Source organism: Schistocerca gregaria, chromosome 2 (genome assembly GCF_023897955.1).
Source record: "Schistocerca gregaria isolate iqSchGreg1 chromosome 2, iqSchGreg1.2, whole genome shotgun sequence".
Classification (NCBI taxonomy): domain Eukaryota; kingdom Metazoa; phylum Arthropoda; class Insecta; order Orthoptera; family Acrididae; genus Schistocerca; species Schistocerca gregaria.
The window spans coordinates 635,255,751-635,268,189 of NC_064921.1; the positions used below are offsets into that span (position 1 = coordinate 635,255,751).

General features: G+C 41.3%; 1 protein-coding gene across 2 annotated transcripts in view; it reads left to right on the top strand.

The window, feature by feature from the left end:
* The window catches only part of LOC126334660 (run domain Beclin-1-interacting and cysteine-rich domain-containing protein), a 203,552-nt gene that overhangs the window by 130,308 nt on the left and 60,805 nt on the right, over positions 1–12,439 (top strand). Inside the window, exon 8 of one of the 2 annotated variants that reach the window (XM_049997119.1) lies at positions 2,271–2,479. In XM_049997119.1, the coding sequence (XP_049853076.1) occupies positions 2,271–2,479 (209 nt within the window). The remainder of the gene's footprint in view (positions 1–2,270; positions 2,480–12,439) is intronic. The other variant, XM_049997120.1, reaches the window with a different exon arrangement.

Consider the following 12,439-nt stretch of genomic DNA (forward strand, 5'->3'; position numbering starts at 1 on the left):
AGAGAGAGAGAGAGAGAGAATTGGGGGGGGGGGGGGGGGGAGTAATTAGTCTTATATTGGCTGCTGATAAAACATCACGTAACAACTACAAAGCTGAGAGTTGTGTAGTATACTTCTCATTATTATAGTGCAGTCCTTCAGACAAGATACACTCCTGGAAATGGAAAAAAGAACACATTGACACCAGTATGTCAGACCCACCATACTTGCTTCGGACACTGCGAGAGGGCTGTACAAGCAATGATCACACGCACGGCACAATGGACACACCAGGAACCGCGGTGTTGGCCGTCGAATGGCGCTAGCTGCGCAGCATTTGTGCACCGCCACCGTCAGTGTCAGCCAGTTTGCCGTGGCATATGGAGCTCCATCGCAGTCTTTAACACTGGTAGCATGCCGCAACAGCGTGGACGTGAACCGTATGTGCAGTTGACGGACCTTGAGCGAGGGCGTATAGTGGGCATGCGGGAGGCCGGGTGGACGTACCGCCGAATTGCTCAACACGTGGGGTGTGAGGTCTCGACAGTACATCGATGTTGTCGCCAGTGGTCGGTGGAAGGTGCACGTGTTTGTCGACCTGGGACCGGACCGCAGCGAAGCACGGATGCACGCCAAGACCTTAGGATCCTACGCAGTGCCGTAGGGGACTGCACCGCCACTTCCCAGCAAATTAGGGACACTGTTGCTCCTGGGGTATCGGCGAGGACCATTCACAACCGTCTCCATGAAGCTGGGCTACGGTCCCGCACACAGTTAGGCCGTCTTCCGCTCACGCCCCAACATCGTGCAGCCCGCCTCCAGTGGTGTCGCGACAGGTGTGAATGGAGGGACGAATGGAGACGTGTTGTCTTCAGCGATGAGAGTCGCTTCTGCCTTGGTGCCAACGAGGGTTGTACGCGTGTTTGGCGCCGTGCAGGTGAGCGCCACAATCAGGACTGCATACGACCGAGGCACACAGGGCCAACACCCAGCATCATGGTGTGGGGAGCGATCTCCTACACTGGCCGTACACCTCTGGTGATCGTCGAGGGGGCACTGAATAGTTTCACGGTACATCCAAACCGTCATCGAACCCATCGTTCTACCATTCCTAGACCGGCAAGGGAACTTGCTGTTCCAACAGGACAATGTACGTCCGCATGTATCCCGTGCCACCCAACGTGCTCTAGAAGGTGTAAGTCAACTACCCTGGCCAGCAAGATCTCCGGATCTGTCCCCCATTGAGCATGTTTGGGACTGGATGAAGCGTCGTCTCACGCGGTCTGCACGTCCAGCACGAACGCTGGTCCAACTGAGGCGTCAGGTGGAAATGGCATGGCAAGCCGTTCCACAGGACTACATCCAGCATCTCTACGATCGTCTCCATGGGAGAATAGCAGCCTGCATTGCTGCGAAAGGTGGATATACACTGTACTAGTGCCGACATTGTGCATGCTCTGTTGCCTGTGTCTATGTGCCTGTGGTTCTGTCAGTGTTATCATGTGATGTATCTGACCCCAGGAATGTGTCAATAAAGTTTCCCCTTCCTGGGGCAATGAATTCACGGTGTTCTTATTTCAATTTCCAGGAGTGTATTTCAGATTTAGAGTTGGCAACATGCTTTCACATCAATGTTCCAACAAGATATGGTGTTCTTTAAGGTAGTGGTTTGCTGTCCCAGTTACTACAGCTATTATCTATACATTGCCCATAGTAAAGATTCCCATGTTGTGTTCTTGGTTTGTACATGATTTTTCAATTTTTTGTTCATGTTCTAGGATTCCAAAAGAGATAATATGTGCAGAAAACACTGGAGAAATCTTTTCACTTTGAATGCTGCTGTGTCAATTTTAGTTATGCATATCAAAGGCTTTAGTTTACCAAAATTGTAACTGGGAGATTTCATTCTCAGTTTCTTGCAACCAGGGAGGCTTCTGTACCTTGTATTGTATGAAAAACTCACCTGCTTACAACATCTACATAGTTCTCAAGCAAGTATTCTGGACACTAAAAATTTTAAATTTCTCAGCAATAGTGACCTGTAATACTGGCAGATCTTTTGTGAATCTTCCTGGATGACAGAGTCTGTGGGGTGGGTAGTGAATGCGAGCTAAATTGCTAAAACAATTCAAAGGGTAACTCTCCTCCGATGTCATATTAGATACGTCTTGTATAGGTATTGTCAGTTTTACTTTAACAAGCATTTTATTTTGTGTATATTTTTTTATTGTATGGTTTAGAGTGTACTGTAAGTTAATCTTCATTGGCTACTTTATACATGATTCCTGCAGGCCTCTCTGTTTCAATGGCATCACTGTATTCTGAGGCTGATCTTTCAAGGCCCCCTGTATCCCGCACAGGAACTGATGTGCCTCTGACAGAGTCGATTGTATCAGCCGAAGGAGTTGCCTTATCACTGATACGGAAGTTCAGTGAGAAGCAGCTGCCCCGTGCCTCTGACCTGCAGTGGCTAGTTTCTGAACAGGATGCTCCACAACAAGTAAGTTACAGAACATTGTTCAGTAGTCATTGCACTTCATTAGCTGGTAGAGTTTGCCAAGAATAGGTGCTTACATGCTGCTGTATAACCTAAAAGTTAATATGCTTTGCACTTGCTGGTTCATATTCTTATACTCTTGTTACAGTTTTTGAAATTAAGTTGACAGCTTCTCTCTGTTTTCTTCACTATCAGTACATAAGGTCCTGCAGAACTTGCAGATTTTCTTAATGAGAAGTATATATTAAAAACAAAGATTCCAAGACTTACCAAGCGGGAAAGCGCCGGCAGACAGGCACATGAACAAAGAAAAAGAGAGAGAGAGAGAGAGAGAGAGAGACAGGGGGGAGGGAGGGAGGGAGGCAGGCAGGCAGATAGAGGACGAAGAGAACGGGAGGTTGAGACGATGGATAACAAGAGAGAAAGTGTGGAGGGGGAAATGATAGACAAGCTTTCCCGCTTGGTAAGTCTTGGAATCTTTGTTTTTAATATATTTTTCCCATGTGGAAGTTTCTTTCTATTTTGTGTATATATATATATATATATATATATATATATATATATATATATATATATATATATATATATATATATGAAAGAAACTTCCACATGGGAAAAATATATTAAAAACAAAGCTTCCAAGACTTACCAAGCGGGAAAGTGCCGGCAGACAGGCACAATGAACAAAACAAAGAGGGAAGGAGAGGGAAAGACGAAATCCCGGTACTGGAATGAATCCTTGCCCTCTCCCTTAAAACCCACATCCTTTCGTTTTTCCCTCTCCTTCCCTCTTTGCTGAGGAAGCGGCCATCGGTTGCGAAAGCTAGTAATTCTGTGTGTGTGTTTGTGTGTTTTGTTCATTGTGCCTGTCTGCCGGCGCTTTCCCGCTTGGTAAGTCTTGGAATCTTTGTTTTTAATATATTTTTCCCATGTGGAAGTTTCTTTCTATTTTATATATATTTTTACTTTAACAAGCATTTTATTTTGTGGATATTTTTTTTATTGTATGGTTTAGAGTGTACTGTAAGTTAATCTTCATTGGCTACTTTATACGTGATTCCTGCAGGCCTCTCTGTTTCAATGGCATCACTGTATTCTGAGGCTGATGTGTTGTGAAATTGCTGCATACTGGGAGATAAGGGTAAAGTCAGAATGTTATCTCTAGAAAAAATGGATATCACGTAAATACCTCAGTGTGACCATTCAGACCATTATAAGATGAAACTGTTGCATGAATCTTTCAGTAGCAAATGCTAGACTTAAGTAAGTTAACTGCAGGATTCCTGGCGTAGGTAGTAAAGTGTTTATCTGATGCTTGTTCATCATATCCACAAAGCTCAGAGAACTTTGGTAAGGTATTGTTCAAAGAAAGTATAGTGAATCATGCTGCGTCATTGCAGCATCTTGGATAAAATGGGGCAAGTAATACTAGTGCAATTTAACAAACAATATTTAGTACCTTGTGCAGTATGAATGGAGATAGCTAACCTAAGCCTCAATATCTTTCACTTATTGTCTAATATTGTGTAATATAAGTCATAGACTTACATGTATAACTTAATCCAATAATGGATGTACTGAATTAATATTTTTTTAAATTATTCTTTAAAAGGTTAGTCTAGCATTTGTAAGTCTTATAGATCTCATTTGTAGCTAATCACTATGTTGTGGTACGTGTCAGTAGGTTTTCAAATAAAGTAATTTTCTATGTGGAAACAGTGCAACAGATTGTTCACCGACTGGATTTTTTAATATTAATTTACAATAAATTTTGTTGAATGTAACCCATCCGCATGTATATTGTATACTCAAAAATTCATATATGGTGTCGGAGTAGTTGTCAGGCAGAAATGATTTCAACTTGTTTTTTAGAGTTCCAAGGTACCTTTTAAAGAGGATGAGACACTTGAGTAAATGGTATTATCAGAATCTCATAGAATTTTGCAATTAACGTATCAGTTGGGAAATGTTTGCAAGATGATATGAGGCACTATAGTAGAAAATAAAGATGACACCAATAGAGAATGAATAAAATAAAAAAGATATTTATACTGGGGAGACACTACATTTCATCAGTTAAGAAGGTACATAGCACAGTAACTAAGAACAAAGAGAAAATTGTACAGACAGAGGAAGATTTTGTAAATGTTTGTTTAGCTCAAAAGAGATCATAAATGTAAATAGTTAATAATAATAACAGGTATTATTATTATTATCATCTGATTGTTTAATTGATGCGTGTTGTTCTTTGTTTGTTTGCTCTGGGATGTTTCAGTCAATTACTGTATTTTCTTCTTCTTCTGATTGCACATTATTTTGTTTCAGTATTTGTTGTACTTGTTACTTGTTGTTTGACATTTTCTAATTCTGACTGGGGTATCCTGTTATTTTTTATTATTACACGGACATGATCAGCTAGTCGTTGTTCTGTTAAAAATTTTAATTCTGGGTATCTTATTTGCTTACATGTCAAGTTCCATAGGACCAAATTGAGGAGCAAAGCTCCAAGGTCACGGAATGTGTTAGTACATGAAATTACAACATAAAAATAATAACAGATAAAAATAAAATGTTTATGAACCTGAAAAAAGTAAAGCCATAAGTTTAAGCAAACGCAATCAACAATACAATAAGAATCAGCTTAATTTTTCAAGGAAGTTCTCAACAGAATAGGAGGAGTGGCCCATGAGGAAACTCTTCAGTTTTGATTTGAAAGTGCGTGGATTACTGCTAAGATTTTTAAATTCTTGTGGTGCACACCTTTCTCCACAATAGGTAAGAGAGAGGTTCATGAAGTTACACCACTTATTGCCCGAACTGCCTGATTCCTAGCCAAAAATATCATTTTAGAATGGAAAGACATTCAAATCTGAAGACTAAGTAGACTCATTTCTATAACAACAAGTGGGTCGATACATCCAAAACTGCCCAGCTCCCAATCACTGACTTCTCTATCCAGTGTTAGGTTTCCCTGTTTTTGCAATTCTCAGCGAGCATTTGTAGCTTGCAGCTTTGCCCACCTGGCCTTGGTTCCCCCATCGTGAGGTGGAAGCTGTTGTCGTTATGGAGAGTGTTTCAAATGATTGCCATCACATTGTGGTGGTCACCAGGAAACATAATCTTTTGCATCAGTGTAATTTTCTGGTGAAAAAACTGAGTATTTTCTGTAATATTCTTGAGCTTTTATGAATATGGTCACACATTAATCAATGTTCTATAATATTCTGGAATGTTTTGGAATGCAACTTGGAAGTGACACATATAGTACTGATCCACATTCTGGCAAAACTGTCTTAAAATGAGTTGTGCAACACAGTAAAGACAGAGGTGTCAACTCACTGAAAAAAGAGAGAGAGAGAAAGAATCGTTTTGTAAGTGAAAAATTGCAGCAACAAAAAATGTGTAGTTCAAGCAGATCAGTGAATACAGGATATGATACCAGGGGAAGAAAGGTATTTAAATCAATTGCTACAAAGATGAACCAAGAGGGAAGTGTAAACTTCTCAACAGAAATTCACTCAGTGTTCCTATTGTGCCGTCACAAACAAAGCTTCTAAACAACATTATGGACATGGAAATATGAACTATAAAATTTAGTATTCACATCAAAAATTGCACTCCTTTCTAGTTAGATTAGCATACAGCATCAATAAAACATAAAAATGCACATTTCAAAGCTATGAAGAGAATTTAAAAGACTCATGTTTATTCCGCGAACAATTACATGTAGCATGTTCACATGTAGGCCAACCACGAAACTTAATCATCTTTGCACCCAAAACAAAAGACCAAGTGTAGTTTATGACAGATAATTTTAGGAAGTTAGATGGTACACAAATCAAATGGTTAACTGAACTATTTTCTCATTCAGAAAACGAATGGAATAAAGGACTATACAAAGTGGATCTTTTATATGAATGTGCGGTGTCTGTTCGGTGGCACTAGGTGGGAATGTGAGGTGGCTGGGGAGGCTGCTCAGATAGTCCATGCATTTATGATAAATACTGTGTCCGGGTGGTGCAGTGGTTAACACAACTGCCTAGTAAGCAGGAGATCCTGGGTTTGAGTCCTGGTCCGGCACACATTTTCACCACTCGTTGTTGATTCCATATAAACTACTTATGCAGCTGATCGCTTCCCTGCCCTCCCATTCCCTTCCTCCCCCCTCCACATTCAATTTAGATAACAAAGTGGGTCTTTTTCAGTTTGTTATAGAATAAATCAGTGAGAATGAATCACCTATTTGCCCTAAATTCATAGATTTTGTTAGATCTTTTGGCCAAATTTCAATTAAATCTGCACCAACCCCACTTCAGAAAGAGAATATAGATAATCTCTGTTAGTATACTGAAGAATCTGTAAATTAATGTACAGTTTTAAGTTAATTTCATCTAAAGAGTGAGAAATTAAGAACTGAAAGAGGAGTCAAGAAAGGATATTCCACATCACCAAAACTATTATCAGAAGCCACAGAGTAAGATCCCTGAATTGGGAAAAAGAAAAGCAAATTGAGTAAGTGGTACCATTGTTTTGCTGATGACACAGTACTTTTTGTCTCTAGTTCAGATGAACTTCACTAACTAATGGAAGAACTTTATGAAGCAAGTTTGGAAGTAGACCTGAAAATCAATTAAAGAAGGCTAAAATAATGTATAATACCACAAGCTGTAAAGAAATTAATACTAATTAACAATGGAGTCATCAAACATGTTGATGATTTTTTTTCCTGTTTAGGGCAGTCATAGGCAGTGGCTTAATGAAAAGCAAAAGAAATAAACAGAAGAGTAAAAAATTACTTGTATTTTGGTAAACAAAATACAGTTCTCAAATGTTCTATAGTGTCTAAAGTGAAACATTACTTAATAGATTTCAACTTTACGATCATCAGCAGATCTGAAAAGGAGCAGTGGTGCATAGCATGTGTGATTCTCTATTTGTTCAGCCAAATCAGTGTTCATCATTGTGATGCAGGTCAGGAATTTTTCTGTTGATTTAGGGAGAGCAATGAAAATATAAATAGGGAGGCTGGGTGGGCATTTTAACCTCTCTCTTCTGGAGTAAGAATCCAGTGCCATACACAAAAGGAAATGTAAAGACACAAATTTGCTAATGAGAAATTTCTGATTTAAGTAACATGCATAGGAGGAGAAGTTGTTCTTCAGAAAGGGGACCAATTTCACTGTGAAGACTAAAATCAGCCCAAAAAGTTATTTGGGGGGGGGGGGGGGGGGGTAAATGGTTCTACTGTCTTGATAACTACAGTCTCTGAGAGTGAGGCTTGTCCTAAGTTGCTTTCGTTGACAGAATGTATTTAGATAACTGTTCATGTTGTCAGAGAATACAAAACTGCTGAAGATGAATGCTTTAACACTTTGTAAAGTTTTTCAGCAGTAGACATTGACTGTCTTCATCAACAGTTTAGCAGTTATAGAGGTGTATCAGCAATGTAATGAAATGAATAAAAATCCTTGACCAAACTTCAGTAGCTCATAAAATTCCATAACCTTATAAACGTGATGTGTGCTGAATTCTGTCACTTTATAGTATCCATTTTACAATTTTTACCTGATCATAAATCAAATTGTACATATGTTGAAGTAACAAAATACTAACAATATTATGAAAAGGGCAGGTTGTTACTCACCCTGTAGAGGAGGCACTGAGGCACACAAAAGCACTGTGAAAAGACTGCTAAACATTGAAGCTTTTGGACAAAAAAGCCCTGTTCAGAAATGGAAAACACACACAGGTGTGCGCATTCTCTCTCTCTCTCTCTCTCTCTCTCTCTCTCTCTCTCTCTCTCTCTCTCTCTCTCCCTCCCCCCACCACCACCACACACACACACACACACACACACACACACACACACACACACACACACACACACACACACACACACAGCACAGCACAGCACAGCACAGCACAGCGCGTACACACACACACACACACACACACACACACACACACACACACACACATGACCACTGTCACTGGCCACTGTGGTCTGAGACACATCTACTGATACTGATGAACTTTCTGCTCCAACCATTTGAATCTTTACAATGTGCTTTGCTGTGGCTGCATTTGGATAATTAACCCTGATTTCAAGTCCATCATTTTCAAAGAGAAACTAAATACTCTCGTCCATAGTTACTTTCAGTTTTTACTCATTACCATCTGTGTTTTCCATGAAATACGTAACAGAAAAAGCTCAGGTCATCAATATACACTATGTGATCAAATGTATCGGGACACCACCATAAACATATGTTTTTCATATTAGGTGCATTGTGCTGCCACCTTCTGCCAAGTACTACATATCAGCAGCCTTAGTAGTCATTAGACATTGTGAGAGAGCAGAATGGGATGCTCTGCAGAACTCATAGACTTCAAACGTGGTCAGGTGATTGTGTGTCACTTGTGTCATATGTCTGTACGCGAGATTTCTACACCCTAAACATCCCTAGGTCCACTGTTCCCGATGTAATAGTGAAGTGTAAACGTTAAGGGACATGTAAAGCACAAAATCATTCAGGCTGACCTCGTCTGTTGACTGACAGAGACCGCTGACAGTCGAAGAGGATCATAATGTGTAGTAATCAGACATCAATACAGACCATCACACAGGAATTCCAAACTACATCAGGATCCACTGCAAGTACTATGACAGTTAGGTCGGTGGTGAGGAAACTTAGGTTTCATGGTTGAGCGGATGCTTGTAAGAAACACATCACTCCGGTAAATGCCAAACGAGGACTCGCATGGTGTAAGGAGTGTAAACATTGGATGACTGAACAGAGGAAAAACATTGTGTGGAGTGACGAATCATGGTACGCAGTGTGGCGATCTGATGGCAGGGTGTGGGTATGACAAACATCATCTGGCAGCATGTGTAGTGCCTACAGTAAAATTCGGAGGTGGTGGTGTTGTTGTGTTGTTGTGTTTTTCATGAAGTGGTCTTGCACCCCTTGTTGTTTTGTGTGGCACTATTACAGCACAGGCCTACATTGGTGTTTTAAGTACCTTCTTGCTTCCCACTGTTGAATAGCAATTCTTGGATGCTGCTTGCATCTTTCAACATGATCGGGCACCTGTTCATAATGCACGGCCTGTTGTGGAGTGGTTACACAACAACAACATCCCTGTAATGGACTGGCCTGGACAGAGTCCTGACCTGAATCCTATTGAACACCTTTGAGATGTTTTGGAATGACGTCTTCGTGCCAGGCCTCACCGACTGACATCGATACCTCTTCTCAGTGCAGCACTCCATGAAGAATGGTAGAATTGTCTGACATTCCCCAAGAAACCTTCCAGCATATGATTGAATGTATGTCTGCGCGAGTGGAAGCTGTCATCAAGGCCAAGAGTGGGCCAATACCTATTGAGTTCCATCATTACCAATGGAGGGTGCCTTGAACTTGTAAGTCATTTTCAGCCAGCTGCCCAGATACTTTTGATCACATAGTGTATGTCTACAATGATATTGTAGCAGCTGGATTAAATTTCTTATCATCTCTAAGCAAACAGGGAAAAATTCAGTGTTTATAATCATCTGATAACACACAAATGCTGTTGAAATCGTTGTAACAGCATTGTCTTATAGCTTTTCTTTGAAAAGATGGTATAAAAGTTTGATTGACAGTGAACACACCAAATCTCCATGAAGACGATGGGCCGGAAATCAGGATTAATGACCCAATCACAGTAAAACCATGTTACAAAGAGTCAAATGGCTGGAGTAGAAGGTTTATTGGTTTCAGTAAATGCAATGGGCAAGTAACACTAAATCATACAATGGAAACTCCAGGTAGGAATATCAACAATGTAGGAAAAGATAAATTAGTGCTTACCGTAAAGAAGGCACATTAAGTTGCAGACAGACGTAATTAAAATGCGCTTACATAAAGCTTTCAGTCACTGCCTTCATCACCAAGGGAGAAGTACACACCATTTATACACACAAGTGAGCACATTTCATGCACACATGACCACCAACTCCAGCCGCTTGGCCAGAATGCAGCAATCACATGGGACGCAAGCATCAATCTGGTGTGGGCAGGAAAGGGGAAGGGATAGTGTGTATGGGTGGGGATGAGTGTCTTGTGACACGTGCAAGGACTAGAATGCCAACAGGCACAAGTCAGCAGGTTGTGGGGGAAAAAGGAGTGAAAAAGGAGAGGAGTGGGGAAAGATGGGCAGGTGCGTTGGCAGAGGATGGCAAACAAAGAGTGCGGGAGACAAGAATGGAGAAGAGATGATAGGAGAGAGGGAGTGGAAGCTGTTGGGTGGAGGTTGTGGTGGCACTATGTTTCTGTAAGTTGAGGCCGGGATAGTAACAGGAGCAGAGAATGTATTGTAAGGGTAACTCCCATGTGCACAGTTCAGATAAGCTGGTGGTAGAGGGGAGGATCCAGATGGCTCAGGTAATTAAGCAGCCATTGAAATCAGGCATGTTATGTTCAGCTTTATGTTGTGTGACAGGATGGTCTACTTTGCTCTGGCTAGAGTTTGACGGTGGTCATTCACCCTGGTGTACCACCGGTTGGCAGCCATACCAATATAAAAAGCTGTGCAATGATTGCAACAGAGCTGGCAAATGATATGGCTGCTTTCACAGGTGACTCGGCCACTGATGGGTTGGAGAAATCTGAGGCAGGACTGGAATAGGAAGTTCTGGGTGGCTGGATTGGGTAGGTCTTGCACCTGGGTCGTCCATAGGGATATGATCCTTGTGGCAAGGGGTTGGGTTGGGAGTGGCATAAGGATGGCCTAGGATGTTGTGTAGGCTCGGTAGACAATGGATGACCACTTTAGGAGGGGTCGGAAGGATCTCGGGTAGGATGTTCCTCACGTCAGCGATTGATGATAGGTCAAAGTCGTGGCGAAGGATGTGGTTCAGTCATTCCATCTGGGGTGGTACTAGGGGAAATGTAATGGGAGATCTGTTTGCAGACTAGGTCTGGAGCACAGTGCCTGACTGTGAAGGCCTTGGTAAGACCTTCAGTGTACTAAGCAGGGGAGTTCCTGTCACTGGTGACACACTGTCCTCAGGTGGCCAGGTTGTATAGGAGCGATTTTTCTGGTGTGAAAGGGATGACGGCTGTCGGAATACACAAGAGGAGGTGGTCAACGTCCAAGGAAGGCAGCATGCTGGGTTGAAGAGGACCTCGTGAGGCAATGGGAGAGAAGGTGTTGAGGTTGTGAAGGAATGAAGATAGTGTGTGTTGGCCCAGAGTCCAGATCGCAAAGATATCACCAATGAACCTGAACCAGACCACGGGGGGTTAGGAATTTTGGGAGACTTGGAAGGTCTCCTCTAGATGGCCCAGTGGTCATATTATGACAAAAGGTACCGGATCACACTCCACTGAGAAGAGGCATTTCATTTATTCTTCACTGTTTCTTATCCCTTAAGTCTTCTGGTATTCTTTTGTTTATTTTTCAAGCTAGATGCAATTTACACTTGTTGATGATGTATGAACCGAAGTTGTTATGCCTTTAACACTTGAGTTCAGTTGCATTTGCAGTATGGGTAATTGCTGGTTTTGACAATGAAAGCATTAAAATATTGTATTACCATGCATACTTCCATTCATTGATGTCGTACAGAATAATTTTCTGTGGCAGTTCTACACATAAACACAAAGTATTTAACACATTAATATGTGCTGCAAGGAACTTTCTATATGCAGCTGTTCAAAAATTTAGGCATACCTAAAACTTCCTCACAATACATGTACTCTTTTATGAAATCTGATGTGAAGAATCGATCACAATTTGGAAATAGGTGTATCGTTCGTAAATAAAACTGTAGGAACAAAAAAAGCCTTCTGCTATCCACAACTTATCCTTAATCTCGCACAGAATAGAGCAAAGTATGCAGCCACAAAAATATCTGAACACTTCTGCTGGCAGAAATAATTTTTTTAAAAAAGCAGCATGCTGATCCAATTTCTCTTA